Here is a 27,370-nt window from a genome sequence, read left to right as displayed (position 1 = left end):
GGATATTTAAAATTTAGATAATCGTATACTATACAAAAAAAACTATAAATTGCAATCTTTTTCACATTAATATGACAAAAATATATCTTAAAATATTGATCAAAATCTATATCGTTTTGATTCTTAAAAAATGAGACGTGAGAAGTAAAAGTGCACATAGGCAGTATCATCTTCCATGAAAGAGGTAAATCATATATAACTCATGCAGCTTGAACATATAAGATGTTGATCTCATGTATATATATATTAAATAAATGCATCTTCATAAATATTCTAAAAGGAGTACCAAACATATATATATTAGTGAACTTGCAGTAGCTAGGGTTGGAATTTGGGAAATAATAAGTTACTATTACAAATAACTACTTATCAAGGACAGTACAAATGAAATAATGTCAGATACCAAAAACTCATATAACTTCACACGTTATAAAAGAACCTCCCAAAAACCAAAAACACAACACACTAAAGAAATTAAACAAACAACACAAAGATATTTTAACTTAGAGCCATGAAATACAAAACAAATCCTACCATGCAATGCATCTTTAATTGCATCCTCAACAACAACATGATGATGATGAGATACAGATCACCAGAGGAGAGGCAGAGCTAGAACTTTTAGTTTATGATCGAGTTCTGTTGAATCTGTAGCTAGCATTGTGACTCCGCAAATCTTCACTTTCTTATAACATTAGGGCTCAACATATTGAAATCAATTACCATCCATGAATCATTTCAATTTAAGAATTGAAGTTAACATATGATCATAGAAGATGGTTGGTAGTACTAGGGGAGTTATTATTGAGATCACTAGAAAACCCTATCCAAGAATTTTCGTTTGCAACACCCCAATATTGATTAGTATTTTCAAGAGTACCCAAAAATTGTTTGGTTGATGAATTCATACCTTGTCTATTATTATCCTCCATTTTCACTTGTTGAGTAACCCCATTTGATGCTTCAATTGTTGTAGTAGTAGTAGTAGTAGGACCTTCATTTTGAAAAGTAGGGTACAAATTTGTTGGATGCTCAAAGTTGTTAGAAGCTACCAAAGATGGCAATAAATTGTTACTCCCTATTTGAAATCCCATTTCACCAACTAATTGATGAGGAGGAGGCTGAATTAATCCTCCATAATTATTTAGGTTTTGGAAAGCACCCATAAGTGATGTAAATTGTGTAGATGATTGTGAAAAGTGGTGACCAATCATTTCCATGTTACAACTTGAAGGAATTGCACTTGTTGAAGCATTATTAGTAGTATTACCCATTTGTCCTCCTCCGCCTCCTGATTTTGCGCTATTGTTGTTGTTACTGCTTTTGTTTCTTTTATTCCTCCTACAGCCGCCTCCCACCGGCACGTTTCTCAAGGCGCCCCCTCTTGTCCAATAACGGCGACAATTCTTACAGAAATGGCGCGGTTGGGAGAGGCTGTAGTTGTTGAAGTAACAAAACTTAGTGTTCGAGGAATCACACCTTGGACACTTTAACCCAGCTTCCGGCAACGAAAGCTTGGCTATTCGGGCTCGATCGGCCATAGAACCAGGCCTGATCGAGCCCGGCCCACCACCCACCTGAGTGGGTGGTGGAAGGAGCTGAGGATTGTCAAGGCCAGGGTTTCCTTGTTGATGATGATCTGGCTGTTGTTGTAACTAAAAAAAACACCAAAAAAAGTAAGTTAGGGAATTTGTTCACAACTCAAGTAGCTAGCTATATATAGTCATCTATATATATGGTATAGTATATTCAACAAAAAGACTAGTAGAAAATAAAAGAAAGAGGAATATGAATATGAATATTACTCTTTTTGATGTATCAAAGGTGAAAATTGAAGATTAAAAGACTTACATGGTGCAAATTATGATGATCTAAATAGATTGGAAAAGAAGAGAAAGCCATGGTTTAATTCTTTTTCTTTTCTTTGATATCTCTTTACTCTTTATCTTTAATAAAGGTTGATTGAGTTTTTTGGAAATATATGAGTGGAGAATCACAATAAAGAGAGAAGAAGGGAATACCAGAGTCCCCCAACAAAGAGAAAGGATAGGAAAAAAGAAGAAAGAAGATGAAGGAATTAAAAGAAGAGAAGAACTTTAGCTTGTTTAATTTTTATTTTTCCTTCATCACATTCTCTCCTTTATCTCTCTTTTTGTTTTTATTACTATATCTTTTTAGGGCTTTGTAAAAATTGAGTGGGAGAATAAGTAGTTCCTTCACATTGAAGCTTTCTATATTGATGATGATGCCCTTGGACTACTCACTTTATATATAATAGGAACTTTTACACTCTGTACTTATCCATTAAAATAATAGTCGAAAATGGATGAACTTTGTATTATATTAATAAATTTAACTGGTAAAGTTATTGTCATGTGATCAAGAGATCATCACGAGTTCCATGGCAAGAGCTATAAGGTTACATACAAGTTCGGTCGAACTAGTAGCTTTAGTCCAAGCCTTGTATTGTGTTAAGAAATTCACTATGTACAAAAATTAAGGTCGAGACCTAGTTACTAAAATTTTATAGCACGATTCAAGAATTTTTAACCCATAAAGTTCAAATTCTAATCCGTCTTTGACATGTTCTATACGTGGAAACAACTTTTGAAGAAATATAAGGTAAGACTGTGTACAATATAAACTCTTGTGATCTGACTCTTTCTCAAACTCCGAAGAACGGAAAGTTTAGTGTACTGAGCTATCCTTTTCCCCTTTTTATTATACATACTAGTTATATATATATATATATAGGATGACAATTATAATTATTTTTGATGAGCGGCCAAATATATAACTTTTTCCATAATAGTAGTGCTAGAGAAAAGTAGAGTTGTGACTCCTCACTAACATTGCATGAATAAAGAAAGATAAAAAAAAGAAAATGTGCACATTATCAATTCACTTACGGGTGGGATCTTGTTACGTAATTGAAATTCCAAAGGGAGCAGAGAAATGAGTGAATAGATTATAGATCATAGAAAGCACCACAATTATGAAGAAAGTGATATTCTTTGGACCCCCTTTTTAGCTTTGTGTTGGGATAAGTAATGGCTATTACCTCACTACTATACTATAGTACTATTTCTACTTTTAATGGTACCTTAATTGGTAAAAGCTAATAGCACACTATTGCCAGGTTTCTTCTTCTCATCATCTTCTTTTTTATTTCTTTTTACTCTTGTCTGTTTATGATTTTTTAAAAGTTTATGGCTAACTTTACTTTAATCGTTCCATTTGTATGTCCATGGCAATTTGGTTTTGAGTTAACACGTGGAGAGACGTTCCAAACTCAACCATCATGTGAGTTCTAATTGCAAATAATTGGGTCTTAATTAAGTGTTCAATTACTTATGTGACTTTAGCCTTGAACTTTGAAATAGTATGAGAGGAGATTATTTATTTCACATTGTTCCTCAACGTATGTCATCATTATTGTTCTTTTTTCCTGGATCAGTAGGTTATGGATGGAAATAAAGTCATCAATAATATATTCTATATCTAGGTGGAAGATGTAACTAGGTTATTAAAAGTGAGTTCTTCGTAATAATAAGTTTTTAAGTAAAATGATAATATACTTTATTATGGTATCAAATTAAAGCAGACAAAACTTTAGATTTGAAATGAATTCTTGCATTTGATCCATAAAAAGAATCAAGTCCCTAAGTAAGGGACGTGTTGTAGACATAATTACGTACTAATTAAAATGTGTTGTTTTACTATCCTTTCTATACAAAAACAAGGGTGATTGTAACGATCTTTTTTGGCGTTATGGGTGATCTATTTGTAAAAGAAAATGAGTGAGAAAACTATTAGTTTGAAGAGTTGAAAACTTCAGGCTAGACTAGACTCAGACGAAATCTGAGCGAGATGAAGTCTAGGGCAATCCAAGAAAGAATTGAGTGAAACGTCTAAGTAGAGTTTGTTTTCCTTGTTGCTAAGACATTAAGGATTCCATAGGACTTTTTGAAAGTGAATTGGGTGAGTAGAACTTCCGATATTGAATTTGGTGTGATGGAGTTTGTTTGAAACGTCAAGGTTTGAAGGTGTGTTACGAAATAGGCTAATGTGGGAGGATTTTTGAATTTCTTCCCTGTGCACGCCGCTACAACGGATGACACGTTGCTACAGCGGATGAATTAATTCCCGCTATGGTGGGTATTTCCGCTACGACTACGCCTCTATATATATAGCGGGATTGGCCACTATGGAAGTGTTAGTCATTGTAAATATAGAAAATTCTCCAAAACCACTCATTACCATCCAAGGTTTTAGGAAAAGGTAGAGGCGACCTAGGGCGGTTTTCTTTAGTTTTTCATCAAAATCATTTGTAAAGGTAAGTAAATTATTCCCTTGACTTGTTCTTAAGCCTTAGAACCTGTGGTGGTGGCCTTAGGGGAGGGTTTGGGTTGACTTAATGGTGGAAAAACTCTATTTTGGATGAGCTAAACATGAGACTAGCCTAGGGTTTGGGATTAGGATATAATCTTGGTATATTTAGGCCATTGTGTATTGATTTTGTGATATATTGTTGTTTATAGACCAAGAATAAATTTGGCTTCATAACAAGGGGAAGACTCAGGTTCAATAGAGCTTTTAGGCTTGATTCGAGATAGGTAATGGTTGAAATTATTTTTAGTTTACGTTATTTGTGCATGTTAATGGTTTCTTTAGTATTACTTGTACAATGCGTGGTTAGGGAGTTAAGAAAGGATGAACTGAAATGATATTTTATTGTCAATCTCATGCAATGAACTTGTCCGATCTCATTTGATTGTGTTTTACAAGTGTAATTGTATTCATTGTGAATATGATTAATTGTGTAAAGTGTGATTCTTGGTGGGCTCAGGTACCACGTCTAGTACATCTTATCGGTTGGTTCGAGTACTATGCCTAGTACATGATATCTCTTCATTGGCTCGAGTACCACGCCTGGTACATATATTAGTTGGCTTGGATACCATGTCTGATATAGAATATATATCGATTGGCTTGAGTACCACACATGATACATGTTTAATATCCATTGATTTGGATACCACACCTAGTACATGTAATTGTTTTTTGTGTATTGATTTCATGAGTGAACCAAGCTTATTTTATTGAAATGTGATTGAGCATATTTGTTGTGATTGTAAACTCAGGATGAGGATTGGAGTCATGTTATGTTACTGACTGTGACTATATTTGCATGTTGTCTTGTTATACTAAGTTTTGATTACCCGTTCACATTTCGTATATTTGAAGTTGGCCGATGATCCTATCAGTATACTGGGAATTTTATGTACTGATACTGCAATTTCTCTCTCTTTATTGAGTACATGATATATTTCAGTTGTTACCATGCAATCTCAGCTATCCAACACTTTATGGATTCAATGTGAGTGGCTTCTTTCGAGCTGATATGGATTCATCTTTTCCTCTAGTCCATTTTTTGAACTCAGACTCTTTTTATTTTGGGGTTGCATTCGCACATTCTAAACTATATATAGATATTTTGGTGCTCAACTTTCAGATTCTAGGGGGTTATTTCTACAAATGATTTGTGATAATGGTTTTTAATTAGTTATGAAACTTGTTTTAATTGTTGAAAAACTTGTTGCTTCTAGCAATTTAGTTGAATGCATGTTAGTAGATAATTGGTTCTTCCACCGGGAGTTCAGTGTGGGTGCCTCTCACAGCGAATTGTGTCGTGATAGTGATATACAAAATTGCAGTAACTACAAGAGTTAAAAGTTTTTAAGGCACACTATGAAAATTTGGGAGAGAGTGGTAAAGATGAGAGTAAGAAGGGATGTGTCTATTTTCGAGAATTCTTTTTAATTTGATTCATGCAGAGATATCGACCACAGAAGTCATCCATCTTATAAGGAGACCGGTGAGGAAAATATGAGTAAAGGAAGAGGGATTTACATATGATTATTATCATTGAGCTTGAGAAGGCTTAAAATGAAGTCCTGAGGGAAGTCTTTTGGCGATGTCTAGAGGCAAGAGGTGTATCAATGGCCTACATTATGGCGATAAGGACATATATGAAGGATCTAAAATGCGGGTAAGAATGGTGGGAGGAGACTCATGGCACTTCCCTTTGAAAATGGGAATACACCAAGGGTGTGTTTGGTATGAAGGAAAACATTTTTCGGAAAATGTTTTCCAATTTTCTCATGTTTGGTTGGGTTAAATGTTTTGGAAAATGTTTTCCAAATCAACTCATTTTCCTCAAATTTAAGGAAAATGACTTCCCTTCAAAACTTAAGGAAAACATTTTCCAAAACTCTCTTCCAACTTCCAATTTAAAAAAAAAATTGTTGAAAAAATCAATTTATTTGGTCCCTACCCTCAAACCAGCCCCCCCAACCACCCCCCCAAAAAAAAAAAATTTAAAGTTTGTTTTTAGATTCAATATTTTTACCCCACCCTCACCCCTACCCCCACCCCCTACCACTACCCCTCCCAAAAAAATATTAAAAGTTGTTTTTAAAAGATATTTCTAATTTCAATTTTTTATTTTTTTACACCCCCACCTCCTACCCTCGCCCCCCCAACCCCCTATCAGCCCCCACCCCCTTCAAAAAGAAAAAAATTTAAGTTTGTTTTTAAAAAATATTATTTCATTTTTTCACCCTTACCCTTGACCCCCCTACCCAGCCCCCTCCCACCCCCTACCCCCGCCCCCCCACTCCCCAAAAAAAATTAAGTTTGTTTTTAAAAAATATTTTCGACTTCAAAATTTCATTTTTTCACCCCTACCCTCGACCCCCCACCCCCTACCAGCCCCCACCCCCAAAAAAAAATTAAGTTTGTTTTTAAAAAATATTTTCAATTTCAACAATTATTTTCTACTCTAGTAAAAATAAAAGAAATTTTTCATTAACATTTTTCATTCATAAATCAAACACTAAAAATCTTTTTCGGAAAATATTTTCTACTCACCAACCAAACATGAGAAAATAAGTCAAAAATCAACTTGTTTTCCAAGAAAACATTTTCTAGGAAAACATTTTCCATGGAAAACATTTTCCTTCATACCAGACACACCCCAAAGGTCAACTCTTAGTCCATTTCTATTTGCCTTAGTAATGGATGTTTCGATGCGAGACATTTAGGATGATGTGTCATGGTGTATGTTATTTGTTGATGACATAATACTGATTGATGATACACGGAATTGAGTTAATGCAAAGTTAGAGGCCGTGAAAACAACCTTTGGAGGCTAGAGGGTTCAGGTTGAGCCGGATCAAGACAGAATATGTGGAGTGCAAATTTAATGATGCATGAGGTAGATGTGAAAGTGAAGCTTGACATACAAAATATCTCCAAGAGAGATAAATTTAAGTATTTTGGATCTAAATTCAGGGGAGTGGGGACATCGACGATGATATCACACATCGTATTGGAGCGGTGTGGATGAAGAGGATCATAAGGTACCGCCAAAACTCATAGGTAATTCCACACTGCACTAATACAGTGTGGTGTGTGATAAGAAATTGGTATCGTCGAATGATATCACACACCACTCTAGTTGTATTAATGTAGTTATTGTTTTTTTATTTTTTTTATCATTGCTGACCATTTGTTTATGGAGTTTCATTATCACATGATTTTATTGTTTTTTTTTTCTCCTCTTTGGTAGATTTTTACACTGTTTCCTTGTTATTTGCTATATTCTTTTCATTGTCTCATCTTTTTTATATCGAAATTTTTTGCACTTCATCTGAGGGTCTTTTAGAAACATTCTCTCTACCTCTACGAATTAATAGTAAGGTATACGTACATTCTATCATTGCTAGACCTTTACCGAGTATAATATTGTTGTTGTTGATGTGGGGGGAGTCAAACATTTCAGCATATGATTATTGTTGGTAGATTAGCACTTTATTTTTAAGGTTATTTACATATATATATGGTTATTTGTTAGTGTAGATGTTAAATTCTTAACATGATCCTTGAAGCATATAGGAAGAGACATGCAAACGCGTTAAGAAAAAAGTGAGAATAGATAATGGTTATGGTTATGTGGGGTGCATGGTTGAAAAAGCCATATTGAAGCAAGTGATAGAGAGAGAGAAAGGTCCCCCAAGAGCCTCCAAAGGTAACGACAAGAGAGGCAGTCTTCTATCAATCTATCACTCTCATTAGATTCTTGTGGTCTCTATTTTATTTTATATCTACCTACCTATAGCTGCCACGTTTGACCCATCTCGTAGGCCAGAGGCGGAGCTAGGTGGAAGTTTGTGAGTTCGGACGAATTCAATAGCTTTTAGTAGATCATGTCTTTGAGATATATGAACATTAACTCATGAGCCTCTAACAAAATTGATTGACACCTTAGTGGTAAGGAAGGGGTTGTGGAAATACTTTTCACACAAGAGTTGTGGGTTCAATTTTACTATTAACTTTTTTAAAACTTCAAACTCCTAACTCTGGGTTCGCCTCAGACAATTGAATTTGTAGAAATATTTTACAAAGTAGCCCTTGAATCTTTTTTAGATAATATTATCATCAAATTATGCATATATTTTTTATAAAATGGAAATTATTTAATAATTTTTTACAGAAGTTTATACAAATATTCTTTTTTGGAGCCATTTTTAAACTCAGTACTCATTAATCATTATATAAAATCCATTTGATCCATTTCAATTAATGCTTAAATAAAATAAATTAAATTATATACGTGTAACTAGAAGAAAATGGAGATACAATTCAGCGAAACTTTTTTAATGAAAAAACAGTATCAGATTCTTTTATTTTCTTGCCAGCATATTAATCTCAAGTTTGAAATTCAGTCAATTGCACATTACAAACATCTGTAAATGAATATAAATCATACAAAAGAAAAAAAAGCATTTCTTTTAATTATATTTCAGAGGTAAAAAAATGAATAATAATTGGTGATGCCTTAGCTAAATATGACAGAATATTTTCAACATACTTTTTTTCATTTTCCTAAGTTTTTTTGCTGTGTTTTTTCATTCTTTCTTTTCTGGATGGGTCGGAAATTGAAAAAGTGGAGAAATTATTGGATGTACAACTAAAAGATTCTTTAAAATTTTATTTTTAATAAATAAATAAAAGAATTAAATATGAGATAGCCAGCCGTGTAACACAAATCAAACATAGGTAGTGATGCAAAAGAAGTTTACATTGTGCGATAATCGCACAATAAGTCATGTTTAAGTGTGTGACTATCTCATTGATGTAAAAGAATTTTATACTATGCGATAATCGCAAAATAAGTCATGTTGAAGTGTATGACCATCTCATCTAAAAACTTAAGTTGTTAGAGAGAGCACACTTTTATTATTTAATTATATTCTCAACAAGTCACGTGAATTTTTTACTATGTTGGTGAGAATTTGATTTTATACCGTGTAATCTTAACCAAATAAAAAAATCATACCTTGTAATTCCCTAATTTCACACGCCCCTATCTTCAATGCTATAAAAAAACACTACAATTTTATTTTATTTTGTCCAAATTAATACACAAAATCATGAAAAGAGAGCAAGATTTAACAATTGGAGAAAGAAAAAAGCAAAAAAGGACTATTATAAATCAAATCACGGTATATTCGATGCCTGACATGCAATTACTTAATTTTGGATCCGGCTCCCCTCCATTATCTTTTCCCTCCATTTGGTCAAGTACACGTCTAGATTAGAGACATGTGTCATAATTAAAATTTAAAGGTCAAGATTATATTATATTAATAAATATCATAACTATAGTTAAGTCATGTTATTTTAGAAAACTACTCTCCAAATTTGATAAGGATTACAATATATTCTATACAAAATTTGATATTTATTATTATCATTAATTTCATATTATAATTTTGTATTTAAATATTAAATTGTAATTTTTTAGTTTTAAACCAATTATTTGTAAATGATTAAAGATTGCTATTGTGCGTTCTTTTGATTACTTCTTAATTACTTCTGATCAATTCCAATGTTCTCCTTTTTTTTGGATCATTTTCAGCTTATTTAATTCTACAAAACAATTGCTAGAACGGAAAATGATTTTTTTTATCTATTGCTACAGTACGTTATTCAAAAAAAAAAATATAATTAAATAATTGGAGTGGATTAGTAAGATAAATAAAATAGATATCTTCTTATTTCTTATAATAAAAATAGTTTAAACTAAAATTAGATTTCAACAAAAAAAACATTTAAATTGATTGAGTGACTTTTTAAGTGAAATATCAATAGTTGATTGACTTTTTAAGTGAAATATCAATAGTTGAGTGACTTTTGAGTTATAATCATTAATTTCATATTATATTTTTGTATTTATATGTTAAATTGTAAATTAAAAATATAAGATGAAGTTAAATATATTAATAAATATCAAATTTTGTATGGAATATATTGTAATTCTTATCAAATTTGGAGAGTAGTTTTCTAAAATTAGTTGACTTAACTATGGTTATGATATTTATTCATATGATATAATCTTGACCTTTAAACTTTAAATATAACACATGTCTCTAATCTAGACGTGCACTTGACGAAATGGAGGGAAGGGGTAATGGAGGGGAGCCGGATCCATTAATTTTATTTTTGTATATATAAATCAGAGTTAATTAGCTAAAATTATGTATAATAATGCATGTATTTAAGACTACAGTTCAACAGAATATTACTGGTAATTACGTATATATTTAAATTCAACAGTGCACGTGTATTTCTCTTTTCATTATTTTCTGATGAATTTGTTATGGAATTTAACACTCCGTCTCTCCTAATTTATGTGGTACTATTTGTTTTTCGAGATTGAAACAATATAAACTTTACCAATATTTAAAAATATAATTTTATTATATTGACATGAAGAATTGCACTCCAACTTACAGTAATTTTTGCATAATTTTTAATTTTAAATAGCATTGAGTTATTCTAATCTAATTTTGCTTCAAAATTAGTCAAATTTTGACGTACTCTCAAAAAGTAAATAGTATCACATAAATTATGATGAATAAGTTATAAGACAGGACATCATGGTACAACCCGGATTGAGGGTAAAGGGTTCATCCTAATCCTGTTTAACGGAAAATTATATTATTTATACATGATTAAAACTATTATATATATATATATATATATATATATATATATATATATATATATTTACTTCTTCATATTTTGAACTGTCTCGTAATTTTGGCCCCCCCACAGATGAACGTGAGCAGAGAAACATGATATCTCAAAGATTGGATCTGTTGATATACAGTAGAAAAATGTATAAAAGAAATGTTGGTGGAGTTAGAATCTAATTCCCTTCTCTGGCATTGGCTTTTTGCTCACTTTCATGCTATAAAGCTTACTATTACTATTCATCAATCAGACTTAGTTGGAAAGGTAATCCTCCTGCAGCTTTAATGTACGTATACACATGTTCATGCACATGAAATATATATACAAGTGTGTATCTTCCAATTCGTGTGTGTTTTTTCCGTATAATACATAAACGTGTTTTTTAACTTGACATCAAGTACCGATATCTATATATGTCCTCCTACAGTCCTATTTTGAATGTACACAAATAAACACTTAAACTTGTATAAAGTTGAACAAGTATACACATACATCTCACATGTGGCCATGTTCTATGTGGCAATTCGTGTGAGACACACTCGAGTTGTCACGTAAGACGCATGTATCTATTTTAAGTGTCTATTTGTGCACACCGCCAAAGTTAGAAGGCATAGATATTAGCTAAGACCAAGTTATAGGGTCCGCACATTTATGTATTATGTCTTCTTTCACATACTCAAAAAGAATAACAATAACATATTTAGGACCCGTTTGACCCCAAAAATACTTGGGGGAAAACTTGAGAAAAACTTGAAAAGTGGTATTTGATCATATAACTTGGCGAATATTACCCAAACTTTTATATTTTATAAAAAAAAATATTCATTATTTATTAATTCCAACTAATATTTGTTATTACCTCATCTGAAAAAGTTTGAGTTCTAATTTGAGTGATTAAATTGAAAAAAAAAAAGAACAATTTGTTTTAATGTTTATAATTATAACTGAATCATTGACAAGCTTGAGTATGCAATTAATGTATTGTCTTACCTATATTATCATTTTGTTATTGTTGATTGTTATCAATTATATTATAAAGTTATTTTCTAAACGGAGCATATTCATTATAAATTGATAATATAAATTTATGGATATTTTTAATAATTTGTAGAACTTATGGATATAAATCATATTTTTTGAAATAATTAAATATTTTTAGGAAAATTAGGGCCAAACACATGATAAAACTTCACTCAAATATGATTTGCCAAAAATATTTAAAAACTTGGGGCTAAATGCTAACTTAGTGTAATCCTACAATGAAATTTGAATCGAATGACGTATAAGCAATCTTCTTGTAAAGATATAGGAATTGTTTATGATATATAGATCTCATATTTTATTTCAGTAAGTATTTGAACTATTTATAGTTACTATCCCTTTTTATTTTGTCACAAAAGTAAAATATTGAAGTGACATATGTATATAGTAATTTTGTACTAGCTTAATTATTCCTCTTTTTTATTTATTCAACTGCTTTTTGACCTGCATGTATTTTGTGGGGTTGAAGTGCATGCAAAAGATGATATTCAAGCTGGAAAATCTGATTGATTGTTGCTGGAAGAAAAGAAAAAAAAAATAACAAGATTCCTTTGGACGATGTAACATAAATTTTCGAGTCTTATTAAAAGCTAAATTATGAAATGTAACTTTTCATAATAATTGCACATGGGACTGACAAATTATGGTTCGTAATTTGTTACTTTATATATAGGTCAAAGAGTGCATTCTGAGAAAGTAAATATCAAACCTTTTGTGATTGGCTTTGCGCTTTTAGTAAACTCTTAATTCTTGCTACAAAATTATGCATATACTTCATTTGTGCTGGAATAGTTGAAATCTCATTATTCTTAATTAAATGTCTTGTCACGATCTAGACCACCCATACTAAATCATTGATGGGAGAACTAAAGACTAATCCAAAACCAACCAAATATCATATAAATAAAACCAGGTTTATCATAAATAGAAAATAATAGTTTAGACAATGAAGGATTGAGTCCCATAAACTCAATTTGATAGTCCAAAAATAATTAATACGGAAAACAATATCTAAGAATTAAAAGTCATCATACCAAAACTCTAATACTCAAGAGTAGCAATGCAACCCCAAAACTAAACATAATACTAAAGGTGTCTGAAGAGATGGACAACAAAAACAAACGAATTCATGACAACGGCAACAGCCTGGAAGATGTAGGTCATCCTTAGATTTGAAATTAAGTGTCCCTTAACTGAGGTCTTAGATCAACTACTGGAAGACGCATACTCAACAAGAAAAAAAATATATGCAATATCAGTACATAAACCACGGTGTATTGGTAGAATCACACGACTAGCCCAAGATATAAATGCAAACAATTCACTACAATATACACTACAAAAAAAACTGCCAAAAAGAGACGGAAAAAAGCGACGGACCAAAAGCAACGCAATCAATCTCGTCGCTTTTTGGCTCGACGCTTTTCCAAAAACGACGGACTGCGTCACTTTTGATTTATTTTTTAAAAAAAAAAAAATTGAAGAATGCAACGCCGTCCGTGTCTTTTTTTATTTTTATTTTTTTAATTTTAATAAAGAGACGTAGTCCGTCGCTTTAATTAATTTTTATTTTTTGTAGAATCTTGAAAAGCGACGGACAATGAGACGCGGTCCGTCGCTTTTTTGGAAATAAAATTTTGAAAAACCCAAAAAAGCGACAAACTAAAGGACCCTGTCCGTCGCTTTTCTGAGTTTTTTAAAAAATAAAATCCAGAAAAGCGATGGACAAAACCACCATGCCCGTCACTTTTTCTGCAATTTTTTTTTACAACAGAAACTAGCCTACCCACCTGCAAAAGCAATTCAATTCAGCCCCAATCAAACACAAAACATTATAAAGAAGCTACACAAAATATAAAACAACAAATTTAAATTAACATTTAAAATATCTAAATCACAATTTAAAGACTTATAAAGTCTTTCAAAATTCGTTTCAAAATTACAAATAGTTCATAAAGACTATATTTTATCAAGATTTCTAAAGTTCAACCTAATTAATAATTAGTTCATAAATTTTATAAAGTAAGATTTCTAAAGTTCACAACCTAAAGTTTAAAATCCTACAATAATTCAAGGTTTCTAAAGTTCACAACTTAAAGTTCTAAAATTCCACAATAATTCAAGATTTCTAAAGTTCACAACCTAAAGTTCTAAAATCCTACAATAATTCAAGATTTCTAAAGTTCACAACCTAAAGTTCTAAATTCCTACAATAATTCAAGATTTCTAAAGTTCACAACCTAAAACTCTAAAATCCTACAAAAATTCAAGTTCTCTAAAATTCACTACTTAAAGTTCTAAAATTCTACAATAATCCAAGACTTCTAACATTTCACAACCTAAAGTTCCTACAAAAATTCAAGTTCTCTAAAGTTCACAACTTAAAGTTCTAAAATTCTACAATAATTCAAGATTTCTAACGCTCACAACCTTATAAAGTTCTAAAATCCTATAATAATTCAAGATTTCTAAAGTTCACAACCTAAAGTTCTAAAATCCTACAATAATTCAAGTTCTCTAAAGTTCACAACTTAAAGTTCTAAAATCCTACAAAGATTCAAGTTTTCTAAAATTCACAACTTAAAGTTCTAAAATCCTACAAAGATTCAAGTTCTCTAAAATTCACAACTTAAAGATCTAAAATTCTACAATTATTCAAGATTTCTAACGTTTCATAACCTAAAGTTCCTACAAAAATTCAAGTTCTCTAAAGTTCACAACTTAAAGTTCTAAAATCCTACAAAAATTCAAGTTCTCTAAAGTTCACAACTTAAAGTTCTAAAATCCTACAAAAATTCAAGTTTTCTAAAGTTCACAACTTAAAGTTCTAAAATCCTACAAAAATTCAAGATTTCTAAAGTTCACAACTTAAAGTTCTAAAATCCTACAATAATTCAAGATTTCTAACGCTCACAACCTTATAAAGTCTAAAATCCTACAAAAATTCAAGTTCTTTAAAGTTCACAACTTTAAGTTCTAAAATCCCACAATAATTCAAGATTTCTAAAGTTCACAACCTAAAGTTCTAAAATCCTACAAAAATTCAAGTTCTCTAAAGTTCACAACTTAAAGTTCTAAAATCCTACAATAATTCAAGATTTCTAACGTTCACAACCTTATAAAGTCTAAAATCCTACAAAAATTCAAGTTCTCTAAAGTTCACAACTTTAAGTTCTAAAATCCTACAATAATTCAAGATTTCTAAAGTTCACAACCTAAAGTTCTAAAATCCTACAATAATTCAAGTTCTTTAAAGTTCACAACTTAAAGTTCTAAAATCCTACAAAAATTCAAGTTCTCTAAAATTCACAACTTAAAGTTCTAATATTCTACAATAATTCAAGATTTCTAACGTTTCACAACCTAAAGTTCTAAAATCCTACAAAAATTCAAGTTTTCTAAAGTTAACAACTTAAAGTTCTAAAATCCTACAATAATTCAAGATTTCGAATGTTCACAACCTTATAAAGTTCTAAAATCCTACAAAAATTCAAGTTCTCTAAAGTTCACAACCTAAAGTTCTAAAATCCTACAATAGTTCAAAATTTCTAAAGTTCACAACCTAATTAAAGTTCTAAAATCCTACAAAAATTCAAGTTCTAATTAAATTCAATAATTCATAACCAATTTCTAAAATTAGTTATATATAAACTTCTAATCCAAGAATTAATTAGTTATATTCAAGTTCCAAGTTCAACTTCAAGTTCTAAATTCAAGTTCATATCTAGTTATATATAAACTTATAATCCAACAATTAGTTATATATTCAAGTTCTAATTCAAAAAAAACCTCATCGATCAATATATATTCATGACATTCAAACATTCATCACTATATAGTCATGACATTCAAACATTCATCTTATACACTTCAATTATTAATTTCTAACTTCAAAGTAACACTTTACTAACTAACAATATATCAATCAAATTAAAAAAAGCCTCAATTCACAATCAAATTACATATTCTCAAGTTCAAAATAGTCCTAAAATCAAAAAACCCTAATTCATTCACTAATTACAATACCCAATTTTAAAATGCCCAATTTAAAAGAAAACTCTAAAATCAAAAATCTCCAATTCTCTACCTAACTTACAATAATCAAATCAAATTAACAATAACACAACCCAACAAACTAAAACAATAATATACTAACTAACAATCAACTATAATTACTAGAATTGAAGAAAAAAAACCTAAAATTAAACACCAACCTTAACAAAGAGGAGAGACAGCGACGGGAGGTGACGGACGGCGACTGGAGGCAACTGGCGGTGACAGGCAAAGGCAGCGACGGCAGCGGTAGAGGCTGCAGCCAGTGGAGGGAGATCGATAGAGAGAAGGGAGAGAATAAGAGTGAAGAGTGAAGAGAGAAGAAGAGAAAAGAAAATAAGAAAATCATGATCTGGGTAAAAGATATTTTAAGAAAAGCGACGGACAGCGTCTCTTTGTCCGTCGCTTTTTTTAAAATATTTGACCAAAAAGGCGACGGACTGACGCTGTCCATCCCTTTTCTTAAATGTTTGACCAGTCATGTTGACCAAAAAGCGACGGACTTAGAGATGTTGTCTGTCACTCCTTTAAAAAAATAATTAATCAATTAATTATTATATATATATATATATTTGGCGCAAAAATCCATGAAAAAAAGCGACAGACTAAGAGATGCCGTCCGTCGTTTTTTGAAAAATAATTTTAAAAATAATTATTTTTATTAAAAAGCGACGGACAGTGTGGCAAATGGCATCACTTTTTGGAGCGACGTCGTCCGTCGTTTTTTAGCAGTTTTTTAGTAGTGATAGCAATACAATGCATATAACAATAAGTAACAAACCACATAGAGTACTCTTAATCACATGTCATAAACAATAATACCTGGATGCATGTCCCATATGATCAGAAATGCAAAATGTGCGGTCCTCTCACGAAATTCAAATCCAAACTGTTAAGGGTCGTTTGGTGTGAAGGATAAAATAAATAGTGATGGGATAAAAAATTTGTGTTTGTTTGGTTGTTATGTTTGGGATAACTTATCCCACCATTTATATCATAGTGATGAGATAAGTTATCCCATATACATGGTGGAATAAGTTATCCCAGGATAGCTAACCCCAAGATAACTTATTCTGCGATAACTTGTTCTTAATCAAACGACCCATTAGTGTACCGGTGTAGTATCCGAGTCATCCATAGTTAGTGTACCAGCGTGGTACTTGAACCAGCCAACAATCACGCACAATTACTTAGCACAATGAACGAGACTACTTGAAACCACAAGTCACAATAATAAGTTTATTGCATGAGAGTACCTACATGATGTCATACTATATATTTCCCTAATACCATGCATTGCATAAATGATGCTACAAAACAGTAGACATGTATACATACATAAATTGGAAACATACAGCCATCACTTACATCGAACCAAGCCTCTTAGAAGCTCTAAATAACCTGAGTATTTTTTCCCTTTTGAAGTGTCTCAGCTTATTCTTGATCGAGAACAAACAATATAAACAACAATCAATTACTAATGACTTATTAATTACCTCAATTGTTTACAAATCTTAATCCCATGCCAAAATATAATCATCTTTCCCAACTTAGGACTTTTTCCACCATGAATCATGTCCAACCCCCCCCCCCCCCTCCCCAAGGACAATAACCTAAACTCTACAGCTTAAGAATCAATGCACAAGGTTGGGGATTCAAATTCTTACCTTTACCAATAAATTTTATGGAAAAATAAGTGCAACCCACCGGAAATCACCCCTCCCACCTCCAAAAACACAGTGCAGAAATTAGGGATTTTGAGACTGTTTTTGCAATAAATTCTTATTCGCCCCAGTAGCTACTCATCCCACTATAGCGGGACGTCTATCTCTATAGTGGGCTCGATGAAAGTTCAGAGCCTCAAAACTTTTGGAAAACCCATTTTTAATTCATAACACAACCTCTTCCCTTGATGTCCCGACATACACCTTCCACACCAAGATCAATTATGGGAGTTCTACTTACCCGAATTTGATTTTGAAAAGACTTATCGACTTCTTAATGCCTTGGGTACAAGGAAACATCACCCAAACCTCAATGACACACTCCACCCATTCCAAGATGGTCCTAGACCAGATTTTGTTTAAGGCTTGCCTAGCCAAAAAAATTTAAGTCAGTATGCGAAAAGTTTTCTGGCTCAAATTCTTTCACTATTGACTTACTTTTAACGATCGGGCCAAATCGTTACAATAGATATAAATTTATCCATCACTCGTCCCCGAGTTATCAAACAAGAAAAACTAGGCAAAAGTAAAAAAGAGGGTAATACCTGAATCTTCGAACAAGTGAGAGTACTTGTCATGCATGTCCCTTCTTGTCTCCCAAGTAGCTTCCTCCACCGAACGATGTTTCCACTAAACCTTTACTAAATGGATGTCCTTTGTCCTCAACTTCTGGACATCCCGATCAAGAATCGCGATCGGTTCTCCCTCATATTACAAGTCCTTGTCTAACACTATTGAGTCTCATTTAATGTAGTCTCTATCTCTGTAATGACCTGAAAAGTCATTTTTAGAATTTTTTACAAAATTACCGTTTTACCCCTCCCGATAGTTTTTTTCTGAGTAATTTATAATCAGTATGTAAAGTTGGTTTGAGAATTTCAAACTATTCTTTTAACTATATTTAATTAATTGATGCGTAATTGCAGATAATTGACTTAATCGATAGTTAATGGGCTAACGTGATAACTCATTTAAGACCCTATACTATTTGACCCATATATAATAAAATAAGTGGGTATCCTAAAATTTATCACTTTTAGTACTAATTAATTCAAAAAAGAAATAAACAAAAGAAAGAAGGAACGGACGAAGGGGTACATCATCGCCAATTACAAACCGCTTCAGGTAAAACTTCAACTGAAGTTTCAATTTCTCTACGCATGCATTAATTGCTCTTTATAGTGCTTATGCTTTCATTATATGCTACATATATATGTATATAATAATATTATGTTAGCGTTAAATTGAAAAGGGGTTTTTGGAATAAAGAATTGAAAGGTCGTATATATATATATATATTCAAGATTTTAATGTAAATGGAGGAAGTAGGTGTTTTACGTGTTGGCCAATCAAATTTTGGAAGGGTTGAGGCCATGATTGGATGACATGATGGAATCAATAGTTAGGAATATAGGGTATATCAAATTGAGGTTTGAAACAGTGTTTCCTCGTGTAATTGATGTCATTGTTTCGTTGATTTTCTTATTAATACAAAATTATGATTCAAGTTTTGATATGGTACATGTCATTAAGTGTTAGATGTATGGTATTATGTGAATACCCTTAGATTTATGATATTGGAAAGAAGTTGAAACTTAACCCTAGGCTTGAAACTTAGGAACTTGATTATAAATTTGGTGAGTTTTTGGGTCTAGGCTAAACCTATATAATATGAGTGTTGTTAGTTTCAAAATCTTATTGTGAATATGTACTTGAATAGATTGAATTGATTTGGAAGCTCAACGAAAAGGGAAAGCTCAAGTCTCGGAGTGATTGTTCGGTTATTAGAGGCAAGTGGATTTCTAAACCCTTGTTAAGTGTATGAAATTCGTGTATTTCCTCGTAATATATGTTTTGGGGTAATGAGACTTGGTGATGCGTTAATTTGTCCACGTTGATTAATTCTAATGATGAAAAGGGGGTAATAAAAGGCAATGTGATTAATTGTTTGTGTGTGATGTGTTGAGAATTGTTTGTGACGGGCATTGGTACGGGTACCAGTGTTATAAAGGGAAAATTTATTACTATAGAATGCGGATTGTAATTCGAGAATTCCAAAGCATATGGGCATTAGTTGATATATTATTGACTTGATTTATTATGTGTGATTGTATTCTTTATTGAACCTGTATACTGGTGATAGCTGAGGTGATTACATATCATATTGATATTTGATTGAGATGCATCATCCCTTTTATTGAAATCATATTGTGCACATGCATTGACATGAGATTGAGTATAAGTTGGGCACGTGGAAATCGTCTGTGTTGGGGATGGTGAGATGTTAAGATTATAATTTGGGCACATGGAGATCGTCCGTGCGAAATTTATTTGATTTATAATAGTGCGTTGAGATCGTCCGCACAGACACGTGGAGATCGTCCGTGTCAGTATATGGACCTCGCGAGTCCCACATGGGTCATGAACTCTCAATGTATTTCCGAGGAGTATCATGTATATATATTGTTGAGAGAGTACTTGGTATTCTGAGGCATTTCATTTCATGGTGTCATATTGCATTGCATCCCATGACATCCTTTATTCTTGATGATTATGTGTTGTATTGGTGGTTGGAAAGTACTTGATGTTTGATTACCTCTATTTGATGAACTTGATCTTGTATGTTGTTGATATTTGTGAGTGCCTTTTTGTGAAAGTTGTGATTGATGAATATTGAGTTTGTTGTTGAGGATATGTAATTTGTTAAAGTGATTGTTGTTAAGCTGGGTGCTATGTAAACTGTGAACTGTTAGGTTGGGCTGGTTTTATGCAGATTGTAGTTGTGGAGGTTCGGTTGGGATGTAAGGAGTACCCGTATTCTATCCCCTTAGCTTTGTGTTTAGAAGTTTACTTGTTGAGTACCGTGTGGTTTGGTACTCACCCCTTGCTACTACATTTTTTTGTAGGTTACTAGCCCGGACTTTTGTGATATTTTCTCTTCTCCTTGTCTGAGGTTTCTTATAGAGGTTTGTGAGGTAGCTGCTTTTCATTTCAGCGGACCTTCTTTCTCCTTAATTATGATCTTGTTCTATTCTAGAAACAATGTCATTGAACTTGTATTTTCCTTCAATTTTGTTATAACACATTAGAGGCTTGTACACGTGACAACCAGATTTTGGAGGTATTTTTGAGTTGATTATGAAATTTCCGCATTTATTTTAATGGTTGAGTTTTAGGCTGACTTGTCTTGGTTGGATAAAACAAGTGTCATCACGTCCATTTTTGGGTCGTGACAATCTCTATGGTACTTCTTTAGCATAGACATATGAAACACAGGATAAACCCCAAACATGTTGGATGGCAGTGTCACATTTAGTACATATCGTTTCTTTGCAAGCAAAATTTTCATGGCTACATCGATGGATCAAGAGTCTGTTCATCACCAATTTTCTTTATCGAATGTTTGGATACATCAAAGCCAAATTCGAATTATGCAAATTGAATATAACAAAATTAACTTATCATGAGTTTTTTTTATCTCGTCTCTCTTTAAAGAGACTCTCCCAATCGTTGATACAACAAAAATAATTTGGAATGCCCTCACGACGGTTTTAAGATCTCCATCTAGTAGTCAAATTATCAATTTACATATGAAACTAGAGAATTTGAAATTAGATAATTTTTCAATCACACAACTATTACATAGAGCCAAACTCATAAATATCCAATAAACTTGCAGTCGTGGGACAACCACTGCACATATATTTTGAATCCCAACATCTATGTATGACCTTGTTTAAGGATATCCCATTTAGAGCCTCGTAGTGTTACGATCCAAAAAATGTAATAGATGTCATGACACCTAGTCCCAACCTTATAGGCGAATTATTATACAAAACGGTATAATCATGGATCAACTCAGCCAATGCAATTGGTATTATATGCAAGATATACCAATTATTATTTTTCCAACAAAATTATATGAGCCATCAAATTTAATATGCAAGATAAATTATATAGAAATATAAAATTAATTAATGCACTACAATAACTCATTTACCAAATGATGTATAAGTATATACATATAGAATCAGAATAGTATTTTAGTATTCATTGATTTCATATGACACTGATTAATACTTGCACAAGTACTAGTCACCTCAAGTATGTCAAAATATGATGTGTTTTACAATAGAGAAAAGAAAGAATGAAATACTAGCTTATTTTAAGGAAATTTTTAAAAACTATTTATCATTGCATTATAAAATTTGAATGATTTTCATAAAAAGAGTAATTGGGCTTTTAGCTTCTTTAAATCCTTATAACTTCTTTAAATTCTTCATGATGTGGATTTAAAAATAGGGAAAATTATGCATAATAGCAAACATTTAGTCTAAATTAGGTATTATAGCTGCAGTTTAAGAAAATTATAATTTGTGGCTATAGTTTCTCCAATTCTTGTTATTCGCATGATATGTATAAATTCAAAATTTGTATAATTCGGTTCCTGATTGTATAAATCAAGAATTTTGTATATTCTTACCCTAGCTATTCATATATGATTTATGAAAAATTCATAATAAATTACCCTATTTGTATATTGTCAAGCAAAATATACAAACGGAGTTCTAAAAAATTCCTAAATATATAAATACAAAATTTGTATATACTTACCATATTTGTATATTCACAAGCGAAATATACAAACAGGCAGTAATATACAAACTGCAGCCTCCATAGCAAACTGAACTATAGTTATGGATGCAATTATCAAAATTATAGCTATAGATCCTTATTGTGTCTATTATGTTTGCTATTTCTCAAATTTTGTCTTGAAAACAAGCATTGAGATTAAAATTGGGCTTACTTTACCAAGAGCTTTGAGGCCCATCAACATTTGGGCTTTATTTTGTGAATCCCATTCGCAATCAAAGTTTTGATGGAACTTATTTGGACTGGGCCTATACAAGATCAGTTTGGGTACAGAACTCACATTTTATCATTGCTACCACAAAAAAGACAAAATGGCACAGCATAACACCCTATAGACTAAATTAGCAAGAAATAGCCCACTTTTAACTTTTTAGCAAGAAAAAAACTTTGTTTTATTTATTTGGCATTGAATAGTTATTTTTCTTCTTTTTCTAAATGTATTTTTGTTCTCCTTATTTTTCTCAAACACGCATTCTAAAAAAATATTGTTTTATTATCCCTGTTTTATCTTCTTTTTTTTTATTTTGTCAACACTTTTAAAATAGAGTTCTTCTCCTTTTTCTCTTTCCAGAATTCTTTTCATACGTAATTCTCTCCTTAATTTCAATTCTTCTCCTTAATACAATCTGTTTATGAAAATATAACAATATGTTTTTTCATGGATATTTCTAAAAATCATCTTTATATACAATCTTGTTCTTGTCAAATTAATTGTTGAATTTGATGATTTGTAGAATTGAAGTTCTTTCAATTTTGTTTTTGCGAAAATTTAGGTTATTCAACCTTCTTTTGTTTTCTTTCTAAAATCCTTTTCACATGTATATTTGCTTCTCTTCTAAATTTTCTCTTATTCTCCTTAATTTACTCTGTCTATGGAAATCAGATATAATTGTATGTTTATCGATTGATCCTTCCAATAATTTCTTTTAATATATAATTATGTAGCATTTCTTGCCCCATTAATTTTGAAAATTCGTGATTTGTGGAACTAAAGTTTTTAAAACTTTTTTGGCGAAAATTCAGGTAATAGTTTTTTGAAATTTTGTTCTCAATTTCATGGGTAAGAAAAATGTTGATTTTGATGAATACAACCCAATGTATACCAATGAATTCCAATATCAATTTAAATTAAAGTATACAAGTTTATTATGTGAATACAAATCACTGAATACACGATGAATACAAACTAATGTATACATAGTGCAGTTACCGTATACATAAACAAAATCACATGTACAATTAATGAATAAAATTTATATATGTATCATATTAATCTCATTCTTGTATTCATTATAGTAATACGTATAATTGATGGTAATATTCTTATGTATACAATATAAAGTTTATGTACACATGCTACAATTACTGTATACATCAATAAAATTTACATGTCTATTTTTATGAATATTTTTTTGTGTATACATATTTTTTTTTATGTATAAATTATGTAATTGCAACTTTAATTATTGTATAATTTATGCATATTTATTATTACAGTTTCTAATAAAATGCCATTTAATATTATTTGATTAATTATTGTCGATTATGTGATAATTAATACACGTTAGAGCATTAATAATACATTTTCTTACCTTAAAAGTAGTCACAATCTTTTAATAAGTTATTTAAAGAATTTTTAAAAATTCATTCCTTAAAAGTTGGTGTAACCTTTTTTTTAATGGGTTAACTAATATATATATATATATATATCTTCTTAAAAATAGGCAATGGTTTTCTAATAAACTAATTATTGTTGTTTGGTAAAAAAAAAATATCATAAAATTACAATAAAATATATCTTTATGTTTCTGTAAATTGCGTTACTATTTTTTAATAGACGGTTAAATAAAGTTGAGTTTAAAAATTTAAAGAAATTGAAAAGCTAACTTCCTTAATTATAGGAGTTAAAAACAAGGAAGAAAAAATAATTCCACATCTCCTTAATTAATGCAGGTTGGTTGCACATGATAAAAAGAAAAAAACTATAAAAAATTGGTTTTATTTCTTTTAGGCTAATACGTGCTAATTTTGTTTTAGGCTATTAATTGCTAATTAATATTGGGCTATATATTGCCAATTATATATAATAGTTGTATGTCTGTGTCAATTCCTCCACAAAAAATACTTTTATTCATTAATAGCAAAATCTTACCAACATCCCAATCTTTAAATATAACCAAATTCGAATCTGAAGTTTTAATAGTTTTTAGTGTGTAGTTGAAATTAATTTGTTGAAACACCTAAATGAAACTGTACACAAACTTAGAAGAAGATTGGAGGCATTTTATATTAAGTACAAAACCAGACCTGAAATACATATCTATGCAACTTGTATTTCATATTGTATATCTTGTATATCAATATGTATCAGATGAAATTTTTCAAAATACACATAAAATCATATGATATACAAGAGATAAACCAGGGTGATATACATTGAAATATATGATGATATACACAATTATACAAGGGGACATGTGGATGGAGTTTTCTTCGACCTTGAATTTTAAATTTAAAAATTATCTCAAATCTATATCAAATTATCTTCAATTACCTCCAAAATCGATATTCAATTTCCTTGAGTTGTATCCGAAAAATTCAACATAATGATCACCTAAAGTTGGATTTCCAATTGTAGTTTTTAGTTTGATTACTAAAATTGAAATAAATCACAAACAAGTACTCCATGAGCTTGATTTTGCTAATAATAGTGAAAAACAAAATGATCGTTTGTTGTCAATTATTCACCCATTGGTATATTAATGTCATTTTCCACATAAAAAAATGGCAATATCCATAATTTAAATTTCATAACAAATTTCAGTTCATAAAAGGAATTTTAACTGGGCCCAATATCAATCTTTTCCTATTTTCTAATTAAAAATGTTCTTCTTCTATATTATCTTCTCACTATCTAATTGAATTCCTTCATATATAATAATGATCAATAAAATATTGTCCTCCATAAGAGTTTAAAAAAATATTATTATTCATTTCAGTTGAACAAATTGTATGACAATCTCGCTTCTATTCAATTCATGCGTTTGATAATTGCTTATAAAAATTACTCTTGTTTTTTAGGACAAGTTTGAAAAGTCATTTTGATAATTGAATTTGGTGTATATACATTGTCTGTCATATTTGGTTAGTTATTGAATTTCATTTCATCGTGTCCAAGAACAATAAGATTAAACTCATCAAAATAAGTGTTCAATTTATGTGGACTCCCTCACCTCGTGATACCTTTAAACTTAATATAGATGACTCTGTGGCCATGAAGCCCGGGCAAGGAGGTAGGGGAGTGTTTAGGGACAATAGATGAAAGGTTTTGTAAAAACTTGTGCCCACGCTACAATAATTCAAGCAGAACTCTTGATAATTCTGTAATTACTCTATTAGTAGGTAATTGAGTATAATTGACAGGAATAATTACATTCTTCTATTCTCCAGAGGTAATTACACATTAAAAATTTAATTTGTGCCATTTTTCTATATAGAATTTTGTATCTTAGTTTTAGGTCGAGCTAAAGTGATAATAGGGATGTTGATGCTCCGAAAAATTAACGAAAAAAGATTAAAATGTTCATAAATTATGTGAAATTAAACAAAAATATTGTCAGATAATAGATTTGAAAGTGTTTCATAGAGCTTTTATTTGTTCAAATAACAATTAAGGTGAAACTTGGCTTATTTTAAATAATTTTCTTACTTTTAAGCTCTTTTGTTTGGGAAAGACAAAAAATGTTTTTAACTAACTAATTTTAGGCAAAAAATAAAGGGTACAAAACTAAGGGCCGATTTGGATTGGCTTAAAAAAGTAGTTTTTAAGTCAAAAATAAAAAGTCAAATTGAAATGACTTTTAAGTCAAAAAATAAAAAATAGGGGGAGACCAACTTTTGGTTTTTGACTTATTTTAAGTCATTTTTACCTTGCCAAAAACTTCCCAACTTATTTTAAGTCATTTTAGACTTATTTTCAATTATTTTTTATATTTGTCAAATACTTTCAGAAGTCAAAAACTGACTTAAAAGTAGGGTATGACCAAACTTTTAGCTTTAAATTATAAGCTACTTAAAAAAAGTCAATTCAAACACCTCCTTAAAAATGTCCCTCCACTCAATTATATCCTTATTGTTACTTAATGGATCAAGAATACCCATTTTGAACACAATTTTTTATTTTTAAAAATAGATGGCATATATTCTCAATTCAAAGGTACATGAAGTTATTCTATTTTTAACTAATAAATAAGATTAATAAGAAAAAATTAATTATTTTCTACTTATTTATTAGTTAAATAATTTTTAAAGAAAAGAAATAAGAATAAAATTATTTTAAAATAATATTTTTACTAAGAATAAAATATATATTTTTAAATGGAAAAATTGTATATAATAGCAAACTATTAATTCAAATTAAATGTTATAAATATGGTTTGATTTAATTGTACCTCACCTCTCTCCTGGTGAATCTCGCTCGCCACTCTCGTTCTTTCCCTCGCCTCTCTCATTTTTTATACAAACGCAAGTGTATAAAGTGTGTTTGTGTTTGTATAAAGCGAGAGAAAATTGTATATATACATATATTTTCGTTCCCCTCTCTCCCCTCTCCCAGATCTCGCTCTCTCACCCGCCTCTCTCACTTTATACAAAAAATGCAAATTGTATAAAATGCGTTTGTGTTTGTATAAAACGAGAGAAAATTGTATATATACATATATTTTCGTTTCCCTCTCTCCCCTCTCCCAGATATCGCTCGCCACTCTCCCAAATCTTGTTCTCTCACTCGCCTCTCT

At 30.9% G+C, this 27,370-nt stretch overlaps 1 protein-coding gene across 1 annotated transcript; it reads right to left on the bottom strand.

Moving 5' to 3' along the window:
- Nucleotides 1–271: 271 nt before the first annotated feature.
- LOC125845431 (dof zinc finger protein DOF3.6-like) lies at nt 272–2,221 on the bottom strand. The gene is made up of 2 exons (XM_049524934.1): nt 1,852–2,221; nt 272–1,655 (listed from the first exon to the last, which is right to left on the bottom strand). Exons 1-2 carry the CDS (start codon nt 1,900–1,902, stop codon nt 768–770), a joined length of 939 nt encoding a protein of 312 aa, XP_049380891.1. The 5' UTR covers nt 1,903–2,221; the 3' UTR covers nt 272–767.
- Nucleotides 2,222–27,370: the final 25,149 nt, after the last annotated feature.

The sequence above is a fragment of the Solanum stenotomum genome, chromosome 11, assembly GCF_019186545.1.
Source record: "Solanum stenotomum isolate F172 chromosome 11, ASM1918654v1, whole genome shotgun sequence".
Classification (NCBI taxonomy): domain Eukaryota; kingdom Viridiplantae; phylum Streptophyta; class Magnoliopsida; order Solanales; family Solanaceae; genus Solanum; species Solanum stenotomum.
This window is presented reverse-complemented; position numbering and strand designations above follow the sequence as displayed.

What these genes read in the sequence shown, in the direction of transcription:
- LOC125845431 (XM_049524934.1), bottom strand. Translation starts at nt 1,902, where the DNA reads ATGGCTTTCTCTTCTTTTCCAATCTATTTAGATCATCATAATTTGCAC. An exon ending in ATCATCATAATTTGCACCAT is followed by an intron (nt 1,656 to 1,851) that starts GTAAGTCTTTTA and finishes TGTTTTTTTTAG; the next exon opens with TTACAACAACAGCCAGATCA.